Source organism: Chiloscyllium punctatum, chromosome 35 (assembly GCF_047496795.1).
Source record: "Chiloscyllium punctatum isolate Juve2018m chromosome 35, sChiPun1.3, whole genome shotgun sequence".
Lineage (NCBI taxonomy): Eukaryota > Metazoa > Chordata > Chondrichthyes > Orectolobiformes > Hemiscylliidae > Chiloscyllium > Chiloscyllium punctatum.
Window position 1 is genome coordinate 5,275,449 of NC_092773.1, and position 17,529 is coordinate 5,292,977.

Consider the following 17,529-nt stretch of genomic DNA (forward strand, 5'->3'; position numbering starts at 1 on the left):
TGAGTATGCCGTCTTTGTTGATAGGTTCCCCGTCCTGTTGTCTGTTCTGTGTGTCCAGCAGGTTGGCTATTGTTTCTCTGGCTAGGGTTTTGTCGCTAGAGGTGTACAGTGCCGTGACATCGAATGAGACCATAGTTTCTTCCTTGTCTATGTGTATATTTCTGATGATGTCCAAGAATTCCTGTGTTGACTGTATAGATTGTCTGGATCCGCTGATCAGGTGTTTCAGTTTCTGCTGTAGTTCTTTAGCCAGTTTGTGTGATGGTGTCCCTGGTAGTGATACTATGGGTCTGAGTGGGATGTCTGGTTTGTGCACTTTCGGTAGTCCATAGAATCTGGGGGTGTTGTTGCTTTCAGGTTTCATTCTCTGTCGGTCAAACCTGGTTATCTGTCCGAATTCCTAGAGCATGGCATTCATCCACAGATTCAATCAATAAGCACATCGACCTGGACCCAATATACCGGCCACTGCAGCGGACAGCTGGAACTGACAACTGGAAGCGGCAGGTACAAATCACTATAAATGCCGGAGGAAACATCACAGAAGCGCTTCACAGAAGTGCTCCCAAGCACTGAGGATGTCACCTAGACAGGGGACGAAACGTCTACAACACAAATTCCCAGCTCCGCGAACAGGACAGGATCATGTTATATCACACTTTTGCAATAGATAGTAGTACGTATAACATCACATAGATGCCCTTGACAGTGATGTTCAGGTGAAAGAATGAGAAAAGGCCTCCTGTTCTGGCCTTATCGTGGAAATGCTGAATGATGTTTGAAAACCTGATACAGTTATACAACACAGCAGCAGAAGCTAAGGCTTAGGGTTAGAGTCAAAGAATTACAACAGGAGTTTTGAATGAAGGTCAGTGAGGTTTCAGAACATGACTCAGGACAAGGTCACGCTACAGTGGGGGAAGAGGCTGGAAGGAACTTGCTGTGTTTGCCTCAGCACACAGAGGTTGCTAGTCTGTCTCCTGGATATACAGTGGATGTTCATACTCTGCTCCACCCAGATATAATTCACTGTAAACAACAAATTACTGCAGATGCTGAAATCTGCATTGAAAACAACAAATGCTGGAGATCACAGGATCCATGGAAAGAGAGCAAGCTAACATTTTCAGTCGAGATGACTCTTCATCAGAGCTGAACTCTGTGACCGTAACTCTCACGTCAGGTCACACTGTTGAATATTAACACAGGGTCTTGGCCTGCTGTTGGGGGGACAATGGAGGAAGCTCTTTCTGATGCAATGCCCACTCCTGATAGGTGCAGTTAATCTGTGTTCATTCACTCTCACTGTGCCCTCATAAACAACCAACTGGCAGCTTCCAAAATGGCTACGACAGGAGACCCTGACAAGACTAACTACAGACTTTGAGCTATTTTTAGCTTGATACACTATCCATTTAGCAACAAGGTTAAGTTTGCACTGAACCCCTGCAAAGGTGTCTGCAGAATAATTACTTGGTAAATTAGGAGCTGAGGAGGCAACTTGAATATTATCTGAACTCTTGTCTGGACATTTTTACAAAACTGTTTGCAATGCTATAGAAATAGCAGCATGAGGAGTCCATTCAGTCCATTAATCCTGCTCTCCCATTCAATATTATCACAGGGCCAGGAGTTGACCATTCAGTTCTTTGAACCTGTTCCACCATCAACAGGATCCTACTGATCTGTGGCCTGACTCTGTGTACCTGCCTTTGACCCATATCCCTTAATACCTTTATTCATCTCAGATTTAAAATTAACAAATGATCCAGCATGGGCTGTCATTTATGAAGGAGATTTCCAAGCGTCTACCGCCCTTTGTGTACAGAAATGTTTCTTCAAATCTCTCCCCTAGAATCCCTAACCAATCTTGAAGACTTTGATCAGATCACTCCTTAACTGTCCAAACTCGAGAGAAAACAGGTCTAATTTGTGTATACTCCCCTCATAACATAACCCTTGAAGTCCAGGTGTCATTAAGATCATAAGACACAGGAACAGAAATAAGGCCACTCAGCCCATTGATAAGTTTCTCAATCCCATTCTCCCGCTTTCTTCAGGTAACCCTTGATCCCCTTGACAATCAAGAACCTATCTATCTCTGTCTAAAATATACTCAATGACCCAGCCTCCACAGTCTTCTGTGGCAGTGAATTCCATAGATTTCCCACTCTCTGGTGAAAGAGGTTTCTCCTCATCTCTGATCCCTTTAGTCTGAGGCCATACCCTTGGTCCGAGTAAACCTATGTTGTACTCCCTCCATCGCCAAGAGATGGGGCGTAAGGTATGGTGCCCAGATCTACTTACAGCACTCCAAGTCAGGTCTAACCAGGGGTTTTTTTTTGGTTAGATTACTTACAGTGTGGAAACAGGCCCTTCGGCCCAACACGTCCACACTGACTTTCCGAAGAACAAACCACCTAGACCCATTCCCATACATTTATCCCTTCACCGAACACCATGGGCAATTTAGCATAGCCAATTCACCTAACCTGCACATCTTTGGACTGTGGGAGGAAACTGGAGCACCCGGAGAAAACCCACGCAGACACGGGGAGAATGGGAGAATGTGCAAACTCCACACAGTCAGTCGCCTGAGGCGGGAATTGAATCCGGGTCTCTGGCACTGTGAGGCAGTAGTGCTAACCACTGTGCCGCCCACTATCAACAGCTTAACTTTCTGCATCCTTGTACTTCAATACTCTCGATATAAAGGCCAGCATTATTTTCCAGAACTGTTCATTGCATTTTGAAGATCAATGCACCTGAACCCCCAACAGTCATCGAGGTGGAGTGTCAGACAGCATAAAAATAGATTCTTTACTCCAACCAGTCCACACCAACTTTGTTTCCAAACCAAATTAGTCCCACTTGCCTACATCTGGCCCCTTTCTTATTCATGTACTTATCTTTGGATATTCATTACATATAACCTCATACCTCCTCGAAAGCATTCCAATCTATCTGTTACCTGTCCAGAATGGATAATCTCATGCTTTCTGACATTGAAATCCATCAGCCACAGTTTTGCTCATTCACCCAGTCTATCACTGTCTCTTTGTGTTTGTTGGTTTTCTGTATACGCAGGTTTGTAGTTCTCCGTTGTTTGTTCTTTCGACTGTGACGTCCAGGAATGCGAGTTTGTTGTCGCTTTCTTCCTCCTAGGTGAACTTTATGCCTGTGAGGGTGTTGTTGATGTATACAGAAAACCGACAAACACTGACCAAATACTTAGCTACACCAGCAACCATCCCAACACACACAAACAAAGCTGTATCAGAACACTATTTCAACGAGCCACATCACACGGCAGCACAGACAAACTTCGGAAACAGAGGAGAACCACCTATACAACGTATTCAAGAAGAACGGATACTCAAAAAATACAGTTCGCAGATTCCTCAAGGACAAACCACGACAAGCAGACCAAACACAGCCAGAAACACTAACCACCTTACCATACATCAAAGTTTCAGAAATGACAGCCAGACTACTAAGACCCCTTGGAATCCTAGTAGCACATAAACCCACCAACACTCTTAACCAAAAACTAACAAACTTAAAAGACCCAGTACAACCCATGGACAAAACCAACGTCATCTACAAAATACCATGGAAGGACTGCCACAAACACTACGTAGGACAAACAGGAAGAAAGTTAGCCACCGGGATACACGAACACCAGCTAGCCACAAAAAGACACGACCCTCTCTCCCTCGTAGCCCTACACACAGAGGAAAAAAAATCACCATTTCGACTGGGGCAACACAACTACCCTGGGACAGGCTAAGCAAAGACATGCCAGAGAATTCCGAGAGGCCTGGCACTCCAACCACAACGCCATAAACAAACGCATAGATCTAGATGCCATCTATCAACCCCTCAGAAAATGAACAGGAAATGACTTCACCACAAACCCCAGGAACCCCCATCCAGGATAAACATATAAATCGAAAGCAGGAGACAACAGCTTCGCTTCACTCGGAGGTCACCACTGATGATGTTACCTCGCCAGGTAATGAAATGTCTGGATATCAAATCTATAGCTCAGCGAGCAAACCTACACCTTAAATATTCATATATCCCACACCCTCACTGTAACACATTTATATACCCCACACCCCCTCATTTTAACACTCTGAAATACCCCACACCCCTTAGTGTGACACACTGATATACCCCACACCCTTCATTGTAACACACTCATATATCCCACACCCCTCACTGTAACACACTCATATACCCCACAACTCTCACTGTAACACACTCATATATCTCACACCCCTCAATGTAACACACTCATATACCCCACACCTCTCACTGTAACACACTCATATATCCCACATCCCTCACTGTAACACACTCATATACCCCACACCTCTCACTGTAACACACTGATATACCACACACACATATTCCACACTTATCACTGTAGCACTCTGATATATCCCACACCCTTCACTGTAACACACTGATATATCCCACACCCCTCAATCTAACACTCAGTCATACACTCAAGTTAAAGCAGATACATAGTGTCACACAGTCTTTCTGTTGACCTGTTTTAGAACAATGTGTACTGTGGTTTCTGGTAAACCTAGTAGGCACCTTAATCTCAGGAAGTGGCTGGAAGAATTCCACCCGAAATGCTGTCAATTCCCAGTGATCCCCAGGTGAAGACTGACCTTATTTCCGGCCCTACCCTGCCTTTCTGTGTCCACAGCTAACCAGTTCACACTCACCAGTTCACACTCACCAGTTCACACTCACCTGACACTAGCAGGCTGCCCTTGAAACTGCCGTCTTCCCGAGCTTTCCTGAAAGAAAGCAGACGGAGAAGTGTTGAAAGACCAAAGTCCGGAACTCAGAAGGAGACAGAGTGGAATGATCGGAATGGGGAATTCTTGGAAGCTGTCAGTTACTAACAGTTAGTCAACAAGTCAACACTGGGTCCTAAACTCCACCTGATATCATCCCTGGGTAGAAAAGCTGCCAGCAAATCAAACAATGTGTCTATATCTCATCCCGTCTGTCACTGTCCCTGTCACTGTCCTGGGAGGTTTGACGGGGGTGAGCAATACCTTGCCACTGAAGTAAGTGAGGATGGTTGTACAGCTATTGTGTGGAATAGAGGGACAGGAATCTTTTGGCAGAGATGGTGTGAGGGGCTCCGAATGCTGAGGGGACAGGGGGAAATTGAACAGGCATTTTGCGCAATTCACTGAAGGAATAAAACTGTTTTTATGAGGCACTTACAAAGTGATAGAGATTCACATCAAACCTCTGAAGGTGCTTCACGGAACAATACCAGGCAAGAATTGATAGTGAGGCAGAGAGGTAGGGCAGGTGACCATGGTTCAAGATGTGTAGGCTTTCTGCTGTGCCTGAAGGAGAGGAGAGGAGAAGAACGAGAGGCTGGAGAGGTCAGGAAGTAGTTCCAAAGGTGAGGCTCCAGGCTGAAGGCATACTGTTGTCTCAGGGAGTAAGGGTCTGAAAGGATTAATACTGAGGAGTGTCTTACACCCCACCCAGCTTGGTGGAATTGACTTTGGGCCAAAACAGCTTCTGCTTTGGAAGGAGTGAGAGGGAACAGCTCTGTACCAATGCCTATCATGTCAATGTAACTGCTGCTAGGAGGAATGAGTAGCCTCTTATTAACTACAAGAACCTGTTCTCATGAGAAAAGGTGCAGAAGAAATTTTACAAGGATGTTGCTGAGTCTGGAAGGTCTGAGTGAAAAGGAGAGGCTGGGTAGACTGGGGAATTTTTTTTGTGAACTTCAGAAGCTGAGGGGTGACCTTGCAGAGGTTTATAAAATCAGGAGGAGCATAGATAAGGTGAACATCCATAATCTTTTTCCAAGGGTATGTGAGTCCAAAACCAGAGGTATAGGTTTGAAGTGAGAGAGGCAAGATTTAAAAGGAACATGAGGGGCAATTTTTTCACACACAGGACAGTGCCTGTACAGAATGAGCTGCCAGAGGAAGTGGTAAAGATGGGTACAATTAGAACATTTAAAATACATTTGGACAGGTACATGGATAAGTAAGGTTTAGAGGGATATGAACCAAATACAGGCAAGTGGGACAAGTTCAGTTTAGTATGCCTGGTCAGCATGGTCGAGTTGTACTGAAGGGTCTGTTTCCATGTTCTATGGCCTCACTGGAGCACAATGCATCAAGCAGGCCAGAGAGATTTGATGCAGAGAAAGGGCCTGCCCCCATGGTGAGGGATAGATCTGCTATAACTGCACATCCAATACGTGTGTTAATCTCCATAAATCTATCATGGATGGAATGATTTACGTCAGGGAAGCATCGATTTGAGGAGGTCTGAGATCACAGTAGAGTTCTGGATTTAGAACATTGGAAGCGTTGCAGTGACTTGAAAATTGGCATGAAAATGTTGCTTCATGGCAGATAGCCTGTGACAGTCAGTGAGTTGAGAGAGTGAGGGCTGACCAGTTGTCAGTGTGAGTTGGGGTCCTGACAGGACGGTTCAGTATGAGCTGAAGTTTCTGCAGGGACAATGACTAGATGCCAGCCAGGTGTGTTTTGCGAGACAGAAAATGGATGAGCTGAAATCATGTTCAGGACTCAGTGCCAAGTTACTTGTTGTCTCAGGGATGTATGAGCAGGGAGATATGTACCTGGCACTTCCCGTCTCTCTTTGCCAGCCGCAGCTTTAGGTTCTGTAGATCAGAATCCAACTCAGCTTCCAACTGGCTTAGCTCTTTCTCGAGTGAAGTCTGTAACAATAAACAATAATCATTGCCTGACACAAAACCACAATGTACCTTCAGTGCACAGACAGTCCTGTCTCTTTGCAACCTCTCTGCCTCTCCATTAAGTGGCTTTACATCTGGGACTGGATTTCCCTCACTCTTGCTGAGATCTCCCCAGCCATCTCTCTCCATTTATCATTCTCATTCTTCATCTCTCTACTTCTGTTTTCAATCTTCCTCTCCTCATCTCTCTTTCTCCCATCATTTCGCTCTCTTTCCCAGTTTCTATCTTTTTCTATCTACACATTTTTCTCTCTCTCTTTCTGTCTTTCTCTCTTTTCACTTTCCTGACTCTCTCCCACTTTCTAGCTTTCTTTTTCTTCACATTTGTTATGAAGATGTGGGTGTACTGAACCTTTAAGAGAGTTAAAACCTAGCAGAACAACTGGACAGTACCAGTGTTCTCAACAAGATATAATGTAACATGTGGTTCATAGCTAGTGTAGCTGGTTGCGTGGAAATGACAAAACAGATTTAATTAGGTCAATCAGTTTAAATTATACTCCAAAAAATACCAAACTCCAATCAAGTTTGAATTGAGTAGATTGACAATCTTAAGAGCCAATGACACAATCCCACTGCTTTGAGGGGAATAAGACTGGGGAAAATCGAACAGTTGAGAGGAGAATTGCCAAACCAACGACATCTGCAGGCTGCCCGGAGAATAGCTCTCTAAAAGGAATCTTTATCAATCCATGACCTGTGAAGAATAATCCCTAACAAGAAGGAAAGAAGACACAGGATGATCCAAATAGAAGATTCAACAGCTGGCTGGTTTTGAAAACTTGAATTTTTGGTCAATCTTAATCGGGGGGGAGGAGGGAGGCGGGGGTTTATCAGACTAGTATTATGGAAGGGAAAGAAAAAGATAGGTGAGAGGAAGGAATTGTAAGTAATTATTACTTAATTATTCTCATTATACTTTAAAAAATAAAGTTGTTATTTTTACTTTAACTAGTTCTTGGCCTCTTGAATTTTTACAGATTACTGCACGGGATAAAACTTTTCTGTGTTGCTGGTTTAAATTAAGTAGCAGGGTTTACCCCATGTCGTAACACCTTCATTTCAATCTCACTGACACTTTCCATCGTGCCATACAGCTTTAAAACAAGGGGTCATTCAGCCCTGAAGCTTGCTCCATTTATTAAGATCGTGACTTGTCTTGTTAAGATCACTACTCAACGTTTCTGTTTCTTCCCCTTGATTCCTTTGTCTACCAAACTCAGTTTGAGTATGATTTTTGAGAACATTTGTAGCTCAGGTTGAGGTTCAGGTTGTAAATTTGCTCACTGAGCTGGAAGGTTTATTCTCAGACGTTTCGTTGCCATGCCCGGTAACATCATCAGTGAGCCTCCAGTGAAGTGCTGGTGTTTTGTCCCACTTTCTATTTCTATTTCTGTGTCTAGGTTCCTAAAGATGGGTGATATCACCTCCGGTCCTTTTTCTCAGAGGTTGGTAAATGGGGTCCAAATCAATGTGTTTATTGATGGAGTTCCGGTTTGAATACCAGGCCTCCAGGAATTCCTGTGCATGTCTCTGTTTAGCCTGTCCAAGGATGGATGTGTTGTCCCAGTCAAAGTGGCAACCTTCTTTGTCTGTATGTAAGGGTACTAGTGATAGTGGGTCATGTCTTTTGATGGCTAGTTTGTGTTCATGTATCCTGATGGCCAGTTTTTTGCCTGTCTGTCCAATGTAGTATTTGTTACAGTCCTTGCAGGGTATTTTGTAAATGACATTTGTTTTGCTGGCAAAATAGTCACTCTCTATTCAGCTCCTTCATCCAAATCGGTGAGTTTGATTGTAGAAGGTTGAGGTCTCTTTACTGATCCCTGTGGCACTCTAACAGTTCAGGTTTGCCAACCCAAACATGATCCATTCAACCTTAGATCTCAGTTTCCCTCTTGTTAACTGATCTTCTATCTAACAAGGTATGTCATCCATTTCATCATGAGCTATTAGTTTGTGTAGAAACCTCTGACAGGGCACTTCTCTACCTCTATCTCACTCTGGAGGAGAAAGTGAGGATTGCAGATGCTGCAGATCAGAGTCAAAATGTGTGGTGCTGGAAAGCCTCAGCCAGTCAGGAAGCATCCGAGGAGCAGGAGAGTCGGCTTTTTGAAGACTCTCCTGCTCCTCGGATGCTTCCTGACTGGCTGAGGCTTTCCAGCACCACACATTTTGACTCTATCTTGCTCCATCTTACTGACCCTCTCATTTTATCTCTTTCATGCAAATTGTTCCTTTCTTTCTCTACTTGCTTTTCTTTTTTGTAACTCAATCTGTACCGCCATTTGTCTTTAACTCTTGCTCTATCTCTCCCTTCATATCTCTGTGCCACTTTCTATCTGTTAAGAGAATATTCTGACTCCTGCTGCAGTATGTGGGTTTGGATTTCAAGACTTCTTCTTTACCAACTTGTCCCTTCACTCTTTCTGGACAACTTTCAATGTGGGACAGAGAGGGTCAGACGTGACAAAGCAAGACCCAGGCACCAGTCACCTGATTCAAACCTTCGTTTGAGAATACAGCCATGAGCTGAGGGAGTCCCTTACCTCGATGGAGTTTGAGAGTCTCCTGGTTGAAGAATTCAGAGCAGATAATTCAGCCTAAAATATTGGAAATGGAGCACCATAAATGTAGGCAACAGCAAATACTGAGTGAACTCTCCCCTGCCCCAACATACGGTGACTCTCTTGATGCTAATCCAGAGCCCTCACACTGTCACTCAGTAACTCCTCGACCAGCCCCCCACAGCACCCTGTGTTACTGACGGTATCCCCACTGATGTTAATCCCACTCCCTCACACTGTCACTCAGTAACCAGCTTGAAGAATCGTGTATAATTTGCAAAGAGCCACAACTTCTTGAACTCACAATGCTGATCTGAAGTTTCCAGTGGTCAGATCATCTCAGGTTAGGTAAAATATTTTGATTATTTGATCTGAGACAAACTGACCCAGATAAAAGGTTAGCTTACGTCAGAGGCTTCCAGTTTTCACAAACACAGTCTGAAGTGCTGCAGAGTGAAAGAGCTAAGTTCACAGTCTGACACCGATCCTGTGTCCCTCTCCCAAGAGATAGGCACAGCCAAACAACATTGAGATAACAATTCCCACCACACAACAGGGAGAGACAGAGGGAGATACAGAGACATAATCAAAGACAAAAATAGAGACAGTCTAAAAACAGACAGGAAGGAGAGAAAGTAAAAAAAGAGAGTGAGACAACGGATTATGGAGAAAGGGGTGCAATAGGAGGATTGGGAGATAATGTGGGAGAAAAAGTAGACTTGAGTGAGGAGTACTGAGGTGGAGGGAGAAAAGGGAAATAGAGAGAGAAAGGGAGTGAGTTACAAAACTGCAGACAGTTAACGTCAGTTTGGTCTTCTGGCTCATACTCCTGTGAGAGAGAGAGAGAGGGAGAGAGAGAGAGACAGAGACAGGGGGAATAGCTCGTGACAGAGTTAGATAGATAGGTAGATAGAAAGAGAGAGGGGAGATGAGATATGGAGAGGAACAAATAGAGATACACTGTGCCAGAAAGAGAGAGGTGGAGCCAAAGAGGGAGGGAGAGTTGAGACCCAGAAAGTGACTGACCTGTTCCTCTGGCCCCTGCACTGTCCAGTCTCCTGGCTCATAGTTGAAGATGCTGTTGTGCTGAGCCTGCAGCCTCAGGCCTTCACTCTCCACTCCTCGGAGTTCCAACTCCTTCCTGCAGATCAGAAAGGAAATGCCAAATCAAGCGTTATGGTTGCTTAGGGAGATGAGAGCCAAGGCTGAGCATTTGTTGGAGAAACTCCACATTTCACAACATGTTGAGACTACAGTCTGTGGCTGAGCTGAACACAAACACATCGCTCACATTCCACAATCACTGTTTCATTGCTCAGTCACATAAAAGAAGGCAACATCTTCCTGCTGCCCTCTCTCTCTCTCTCTCTCTATTCTCGGCAGTTTGGCCTGCTGCCTGAAAGGGAAGCTGGCCTCTTGCTCTCCCCCTCTGGGGTCTCCAGACAGGAAGAGGAGGAGGCCTTTCAGCCCCTCAAACTAGTCAGAGGCAAGCAGCAGAAAGTGGAAAGGGGAAAAGAAAGCGACAATGGGAAGGGAGAATCTGTGAATGGGGTGGGGGGGGGAGTGCATGAGGGAAGAATGGGAGGCAGAGGAAATAAGGGGAGGAGCGTGAGCGGTGAGGGAGTGAAAGGACAGGGAGCTTGGAGAGAGTTGCAGTGGAGAGAGTGAGGAGGGGCAATGCTGGGGGGTGTTTGAGCTGTCTGGTCACAGTCTCCATTAGCAGGAGTATTCTGAATCTGGATCAGATTCCTGGATCGGGCTGTGTACTGTGGAAGGAATGCATGCAGCATTCCCTGCTGAGAGAAGGAGCACTCAGCCAGAATGGTTGCACTTAACAGCTGAATTTAACCCCTTCACTGGCTTCCCCACTGCGCATCTGAAAGTGGTAAACACCTCCCACTGTGTCCTCTTCAGGAATATTTATTCCACAACGGGACTGTCAGAGTGACAGCTGGTGTCATTTGAAAGGAATGAGTGTTTCCTCAAAGGGACAGGCATTAATCCTTCCCAGTCCAGAACATCAGCATCTTGCCTACCAATGACTGAGGGTGAAATCTGGCTGAAGGGCATCAGAATCTGGAATCTCCACGTTTGTCAAATGCTGGAGCTCATCTCTGCATTGGGATTCTCCTGAAACACAAAAGGCTGAAATAAAGATGTTGGAAATACAGCATAACATCTAGGAAACTCCTTACCTGGTGCCACCAGATGATTAGTAAGACCAGAAGAAATAGCAACAGAAGGAGGCCATTCAGCCCCTTAAGCTTGCTCCACCATTCAAATAGAATCATGGCTGATCGAACATTCCTCACATCCATTTTCCTGCCCTTTCCTCATAACCCTCAATTCCCTGACTTAGCAAGAATTGATTTATCTCCACCTTAAATGTACTCAAGGACTCTGCCTCCACAGCTGTGTGGCAAGCAGCTCCAAAGATTCACAAACCTCTGAGAGAAGAAACTCTTTGTTGTCTCAGTCTTACCTCAAGTCTTACCCAAACAGGGTTTACTTGTATTTTGAAAGGCAAGGACTGATTAGGGATAGTCAGCATGGCTTTGTGTGGAGGAAATCATGTCTCATGATCATGATTGAGCTTTTTGAAGAATTAACAAAGAGGATTGATGAGGCCAGAGCAGTAGACGTGATCTATATGGACTTCAGTAAGATGTTCTACAAGGTTCCCCATGGGAGACTGGTTAGCAAGGCTAGTTTTCATGAAATACAGGGAGAACTAGCCATTTGGATACAGAACTGGCTCAAAGGTAGAAGACAGAGGATGGTGGTGGAGGGTTGTTCTTCAGACTGGAGGCCCGTGACTAGTGGAGTGCCACAAGGATCAGTGCTGGGTTTGCTGCTTTTCGTCATTCATATGTAATCATATGACGTATAGTTAGTATGTTTGCAGATGACACCAAAATTGAAGGTTCATGGACAGTGAAGAAGATTACCTCAGAGTACAACAGGATCTTGATCAGATGGGCCAATGGGCTGAGGACTGGCAGATAGAGTTTAATTCAGATAAATGTGAGGTGCTGCATTTTGGAAAAGCAAATCAGAGCAGGGCTTATACACTTAATGGGAAAGTCCTGGGGAGTGTTGCTGAAAAAAGATATCTTGGAGTACAGGTTCATAGTTTCTTGAAAGTAGAGTCGCAGGTAGATAGGATAGTGGAGAAGATGTTTGGTATGCTTTCCTTTATTGGTCAGAACATCGAGTATAGGAGTCGGGAGGTCATGTTGTGGCTGTACAGGACATTGGTTAGGCCCCTTTTGGAATATTGCTTGCTATTCTGGTCTCCTTCCTAATGGAAGGATGTTGTTAAACTTGAAAGGGTTCAGAAAAGGTTGATAAGGATGTTGGAGGATTTGAGCGATAGGGAGAGGCTGAATAGGCTGGGGCTGTTTTCCCTGGAGCGTCGGAGGCTGAGGGGTGACCTTATAGAGATTTATAAAATCATGAGGGGCATAAATAAGATAAATAGACAAAGTCTTTCCCTGGGGTGGGGGAGTCCAGAACTAGAGGGCATAGGTTTAGGGTAAGAAGGGAAAGATATAAAAGAGACCCACAGGGCAGCTTTTTCCACACAGAGGGTGGTACGCGTATGGAAGTGGTGGATGCTGGTACAAAGACAGCATTTAAAAAGCATCTGGATGGGTATAGGAATAGGAAGGGTTTAGAGGGATATGGGCCATGTGCTGGCAGATTAGGTTAGGATTGGCAAGGATGGGTTGAACCAAAGGGTCTGTTTCCGTGCTGTAGAGCTTTTGCTTTGTTTCAGTGAAGAAGTGAGGCTGTCTGATGGTGACTGCAAAAGCTCAGTGACCAGTGAGAACGCTGGGCACTTTGTCCCACTCTGGCGAGTCTCAGGGGGAACCATCAGCAACTGCATACCAGTGACATGTTATGGTGATGCCTGTTGATTCGGCATCAGATCATTGGCTCAAAGACCTGAAATTCCCTCCCGAACAATACTGTGGCAGTACCTTTACCACAAAGCCTGCAAGAACACAACTCGCAGCCTCTTTTACAAAGTGCAAAAAGAAACTACAACGTTCAGTCCATTCAGCCCATGTTGGAGTTTATCCCAACGCTATGGAGGCCAATTCCAGCTGCCCTGGTTTTTCAATGTTCTCAGCTTCATTCACCAACCCTAGCAGTTTATTCTGGGGTGAACAAATCACTGTGGAATAAATTCTCACCCAGAACAAAGGAAATTGAACATGAGAACTCCACCAGAACTAAAAACCCACACAAAAATCATGCAACTCATCACACACGAAGTGCACAAACATAGGAACACATGGAGACCATTCAGGCTCTCGTCGCTTCAGCCAGTGTGGCCCGTCACCCTGACTCCTCACAGACGTCTGCTTGCAAACACAAGGAACAGACCACATAACCTCTTTGTTTCTTGATATCAATCTCCCCAAAATGTCTCTCAATGTCAGCCTCGAAGACTGCGCCAAGATTGGTGAGTGGCCAATGGCTGTTCTTGAAGGTAAAAGTTAACGAGGAACTTACTGTTTGATTGGTCTGTTACATCATAGGCATCCAATTCATCATCTGTGAACAGACATTCATCGGATCAATGCAATGCTTGATTGTGATTTCAGCAAAATAACACTTTGAAAAGGGAAGACTTATTCCTCCACTTTCACTTGATTTCCCTTTTCCCGGAATCCATTCCCTCCAGAATCCCCTACCCAGGAATCCATGGCTTGAGGAATCCACTCTATCCAGAAATACTGGTCACCAATGAAGAAGACTGAGTAAAATAAAAGCAAATATTACAGACACTTGGAAATTTGAAACAATCAGAGGATCTGCTGGAGAAACTCAGCAGGTTTAACAGCATCTGTGCAGAGAGAAACAGAGTGAATAATTTGAGTCCAGTATGACACTTCTTCAGAAACGAAGGCAAAAATCACATGACACCGGGTTATAGTCCAACAGATTTATTTGAAGGTGCAAGCTTTTGAATAAACCTGTTGGATTATAACCCAGTGTCATGTGATTTTTGACTTTGTCCACCCCAGTGTAACACTGGCACCTCCACATCACATCTTCGTAAGAAGCCACTTCCTTCTGAAGATCCAGAGCGCATCTCAATGGGCAATTCAAGGCCGAAACTCTCTCCAGCCAAACAAGCAACAAAGCCCAGAGTCTAAAGTCAGGTATTCAATGGAGAAAAAAACACCTTTGGGCCTTTGCCTTTTCCAGCAGACACTGAGGCCCAATCAGAGGCATTCTGGCCTCTGAGTTAGAAGGCTGTGAGTTTGAACCTCATTGCAGACCTTGTAAATGTCACACCAGGCTGGAATGCCCAGTGTCAGTGAGGGAGTACTGTGCTGTTTGGATGAGCTGTAAGGCAGAACTCCCATTTTCCTTCATGGATGAATGTCAGAGATCCCATGGCCAAAACTGGAACCAGGGCACTCTGCCTAACCTTCATTTCTGAACCAAGGTCAGGAAAACAAATGATTGGATCAGTCTTCAGAGCTGCTTGCTGTGTGTCACCTCACTGTGAAGCACTTCAGGATGTTCTGAGATAAGGAAGGCTGGTGTCTAAATTGAGGCAATCTTTCAACTTCTGGACGACAGCTGCTCCCCCTGGCTGTGTTCTGTGCCCCTTCTCTCATCTTCATCCTCCCCTCCTTACTCACACTCCTTGCCTCTCCTCCCTCCCTGCTTGGTCAGTTTCTCAGTTACCTGTGGGTCTGCTGTGAATCTGCTGAAACATCATCCTGTACCAATCCTTTGGCTTGTTCACACTCTGTTCAAAACACAAAACACAGCAAGAGTCAGACAGCAAGACCAAGAGAGAGAGAGAGAGAGAGAGAGACAGAGAGAGAGAGAGAGAGAGAGAGAGAGAGAGAATGGGATGCACAGCTCCATCAAATGTGCAGCCTCTCACCCGAGTCCGTATCTCCCACATATCCGAGAATCCCTACAGTGTGGAAACAGGCCCTTCAGCCCAACAAGTCAACACAGACTCTCCGAATAGTAACCCACCCTGTAAGATTCTCCTTTCCCCCCCTGACTAATGCACCTAACCTACACATCTCTGAACACCATGGGCAATTTAGCATGGCCAATTCACCTAACCTGCACATCTTTGGATTGTGGGAGGAAACTCACATGGACATGGGGAGAATGTGCAAACTCCACACAGATAGTTGCCCGAGGCCAGAATTGAACCTGGGTACCTGGTGCTGTGAGGCAGCAGTGCTAACCACTGAGACACTGTGCCACCCATTCTTCATTATCTTTACCATATGGAGGGATCTTGGATTTTGTGAAAGACCTACAATCATGATTCACCTTTCACTCAGCAATACTAACAAGGTTCAAAGCAAAAACAGGACCATTGTATTTGAATAGACATCCACTGCAGATCCGAGTGGTTCAGGGTTTGCAGTCAGCAATGGTTGCAGGAATAGTCTTCTACTCTCAGCATATCCATGCAGTCTCTCTGTACAGCTGTGAACTCACAGAGGAGATTCCTCCAACAATGAATCAGGATAGGTTGGAGTTAAACCCGAGGGCCTAAAACCCAGATTCTAGCTACTGGGAACAGGCAGACATCTGGAAATCGGGATTGTATATGTGCCGTAATCCTAGAGTCTGGGATTCGGCACAGTCAGTAATTGGAAATCTGGTAAGTTTGGATTCAGTGTTTTGACTGCATCACTTCACACTGATTGCTGTAGTGAGCTTGTCCTTGACTTGCTGATGTTATCTGCTGAAAGTATGAACATCAATGAGGAAGGCAAAGTCACAGTGAGTCAAGAATATTCTGTCACAAAATTCTCACTCACTGATCTGGAAGCAATAGGCATTCCGACTTCATCCATCGGGCCAGCACCTTCGTACTTTATCCAGATCTTTTCCCGTCGACCTCTGGTTTTATCCTGAGCTGATCCAGCCTCCACTGCAAGAGGGTTTGGATTGGAAGAGCAAGCATTGAGCACAATAACTGCACAAACAGGGCAAACTGTACATAAACAGAGAAAAGCTCATTCTCCACATCAAACATTCCCAGAATCAGGGAGACCAGAGGGTTAGATACACAGTCAAGCTTCCTTGACACTGCCCCATCAAATGCTCCAGGGCAGGGACAGCCCAGGCTTAGTTACAGAATACATTGTCGAAAGTATTAAGTTTTATGTCCTTCCCTTTGACATGTTAAATGATAACTTACCCCTGGCCTGATCGGTGGGTGCGACATCTAAACACGCCAAGTGTCCTTCACTTCCATTCATCTCCGGAACCTGGCAGAGACAGTGCAGGGACAGAGTGAGAGAGAAGAGGGGGAGAGAGGTAAAACAGATGGAAAAGACAGAGAAGGGGGACCAAGGAAGACAGAGGGGAGGAGATGGGAGGCAGGGAAGAAGGTGGGAAAAGAGAGAGAATAGACAGGGTGGGAAGGGAGAGGAAACAGCGTTTGAAATGCACAGCAGTGAGAACACGAAGAGCCACACAGTGAGACAACAAGATTTACAGAGGGAGAATAGAAGTAAGTGGGAAGGAGAAGGGGGAATGGGGAAGTGAGAATGATACACAAGCAGTAGGAAGAGAAACAAAACAATGTTTGAGAACATGTGAGCCAGACTCCGTGAAGAAGCAACAATAAATGAATACACGACCCTGACTCACACCTTGTCCATCTCCATACCCACAGGTGATTTGCCAGGACTCTGGTCCCAGCAGGATTCGGGTGGAGCCCATCCTACCATAACAGCTCCCTCCTTCCCTACTGGTGCCAATGTCCCATAAATTCAAACCCAATAGCCCCACACTGATCTTTACCTTTTGCCATGATCATAACAAATAACAGGTCTGAATGGCTATCTTCTATGTTTCTAATTTTAGTAAAAGCCGAGGACACTGTATACTTTATCAACTGCTCTCTCCTCCTGTCCAATTACCTCTAAAGAATTATGCACTTATACATGCTTTGCTCCTGCAGCTTCTTTAGAAATGCACTCATTACTTTAGACTCTCAGCATTCCTCTTCCCGAAATCAATCACTTCATGCTTCTTTGCACTGAATTTCATCCACCATCAGTCTGCCCACTCCAGCACCTTGTCCATATCTTTCAAAGGTTCCCACACTCTCTCCTTCACAGTTCACTAGGCACGAGGTTTCAAACTTGTGTGCAGTGCACCAAATTG

The 17,529-nt window shown here is 45.1% G+C and overlaps 1 protein-coding gene across 2 annotated transcripts in view; it reads right to left on the bottom strand.

Annotated features, from left to right (window-relative positions):
- sorbs3 (sorbin and SH3 domain containing 3) overlaps positions 1-17,529 on the bottom strand; it is a 49,085-nt gene that overhangs the window by 17,376 nt on the left and 14,180 nt on the right. For both annotated transcript variants that reach the window (XM_072553845.1, XM_072553844.1), the window contains exons 5-13: positions 16,556-16,625; positions 16,173-16,285; positions 15,064-15,127; positions 13,876-13,917; positions 11,391-11,484; positions 10,381-10,495; positions 9,337-9,390; positions 6,650-6,748; positions 4,771-4,817 (exon numbers count right to left, since the gene is read on the bottom strand). In XM_072553845.1, the coding sequence (XP_072409946.1) occupies positions 4,771-4,817; positions 6,650-6,748; positions 9,337-9,390; positions 10,381-10,495; positions 11,391-11,484; positions 13,876-13,917; positions 15,064-15,127; positions 16,173-16,285; positions 16,556-16,625 (698 nt within the window). The remainder of the gene's footprint in view (positions 1-4,770; positions 4,818-6,649; positions 6,749-9,336; positions 9,391-10,380; positions 10,496-11,390; positions 11,485-13,875; positions 13,918-15,063; positions 15,128-16,172; positions 16,286-16,555; positions 16,626-17,529) is intronic.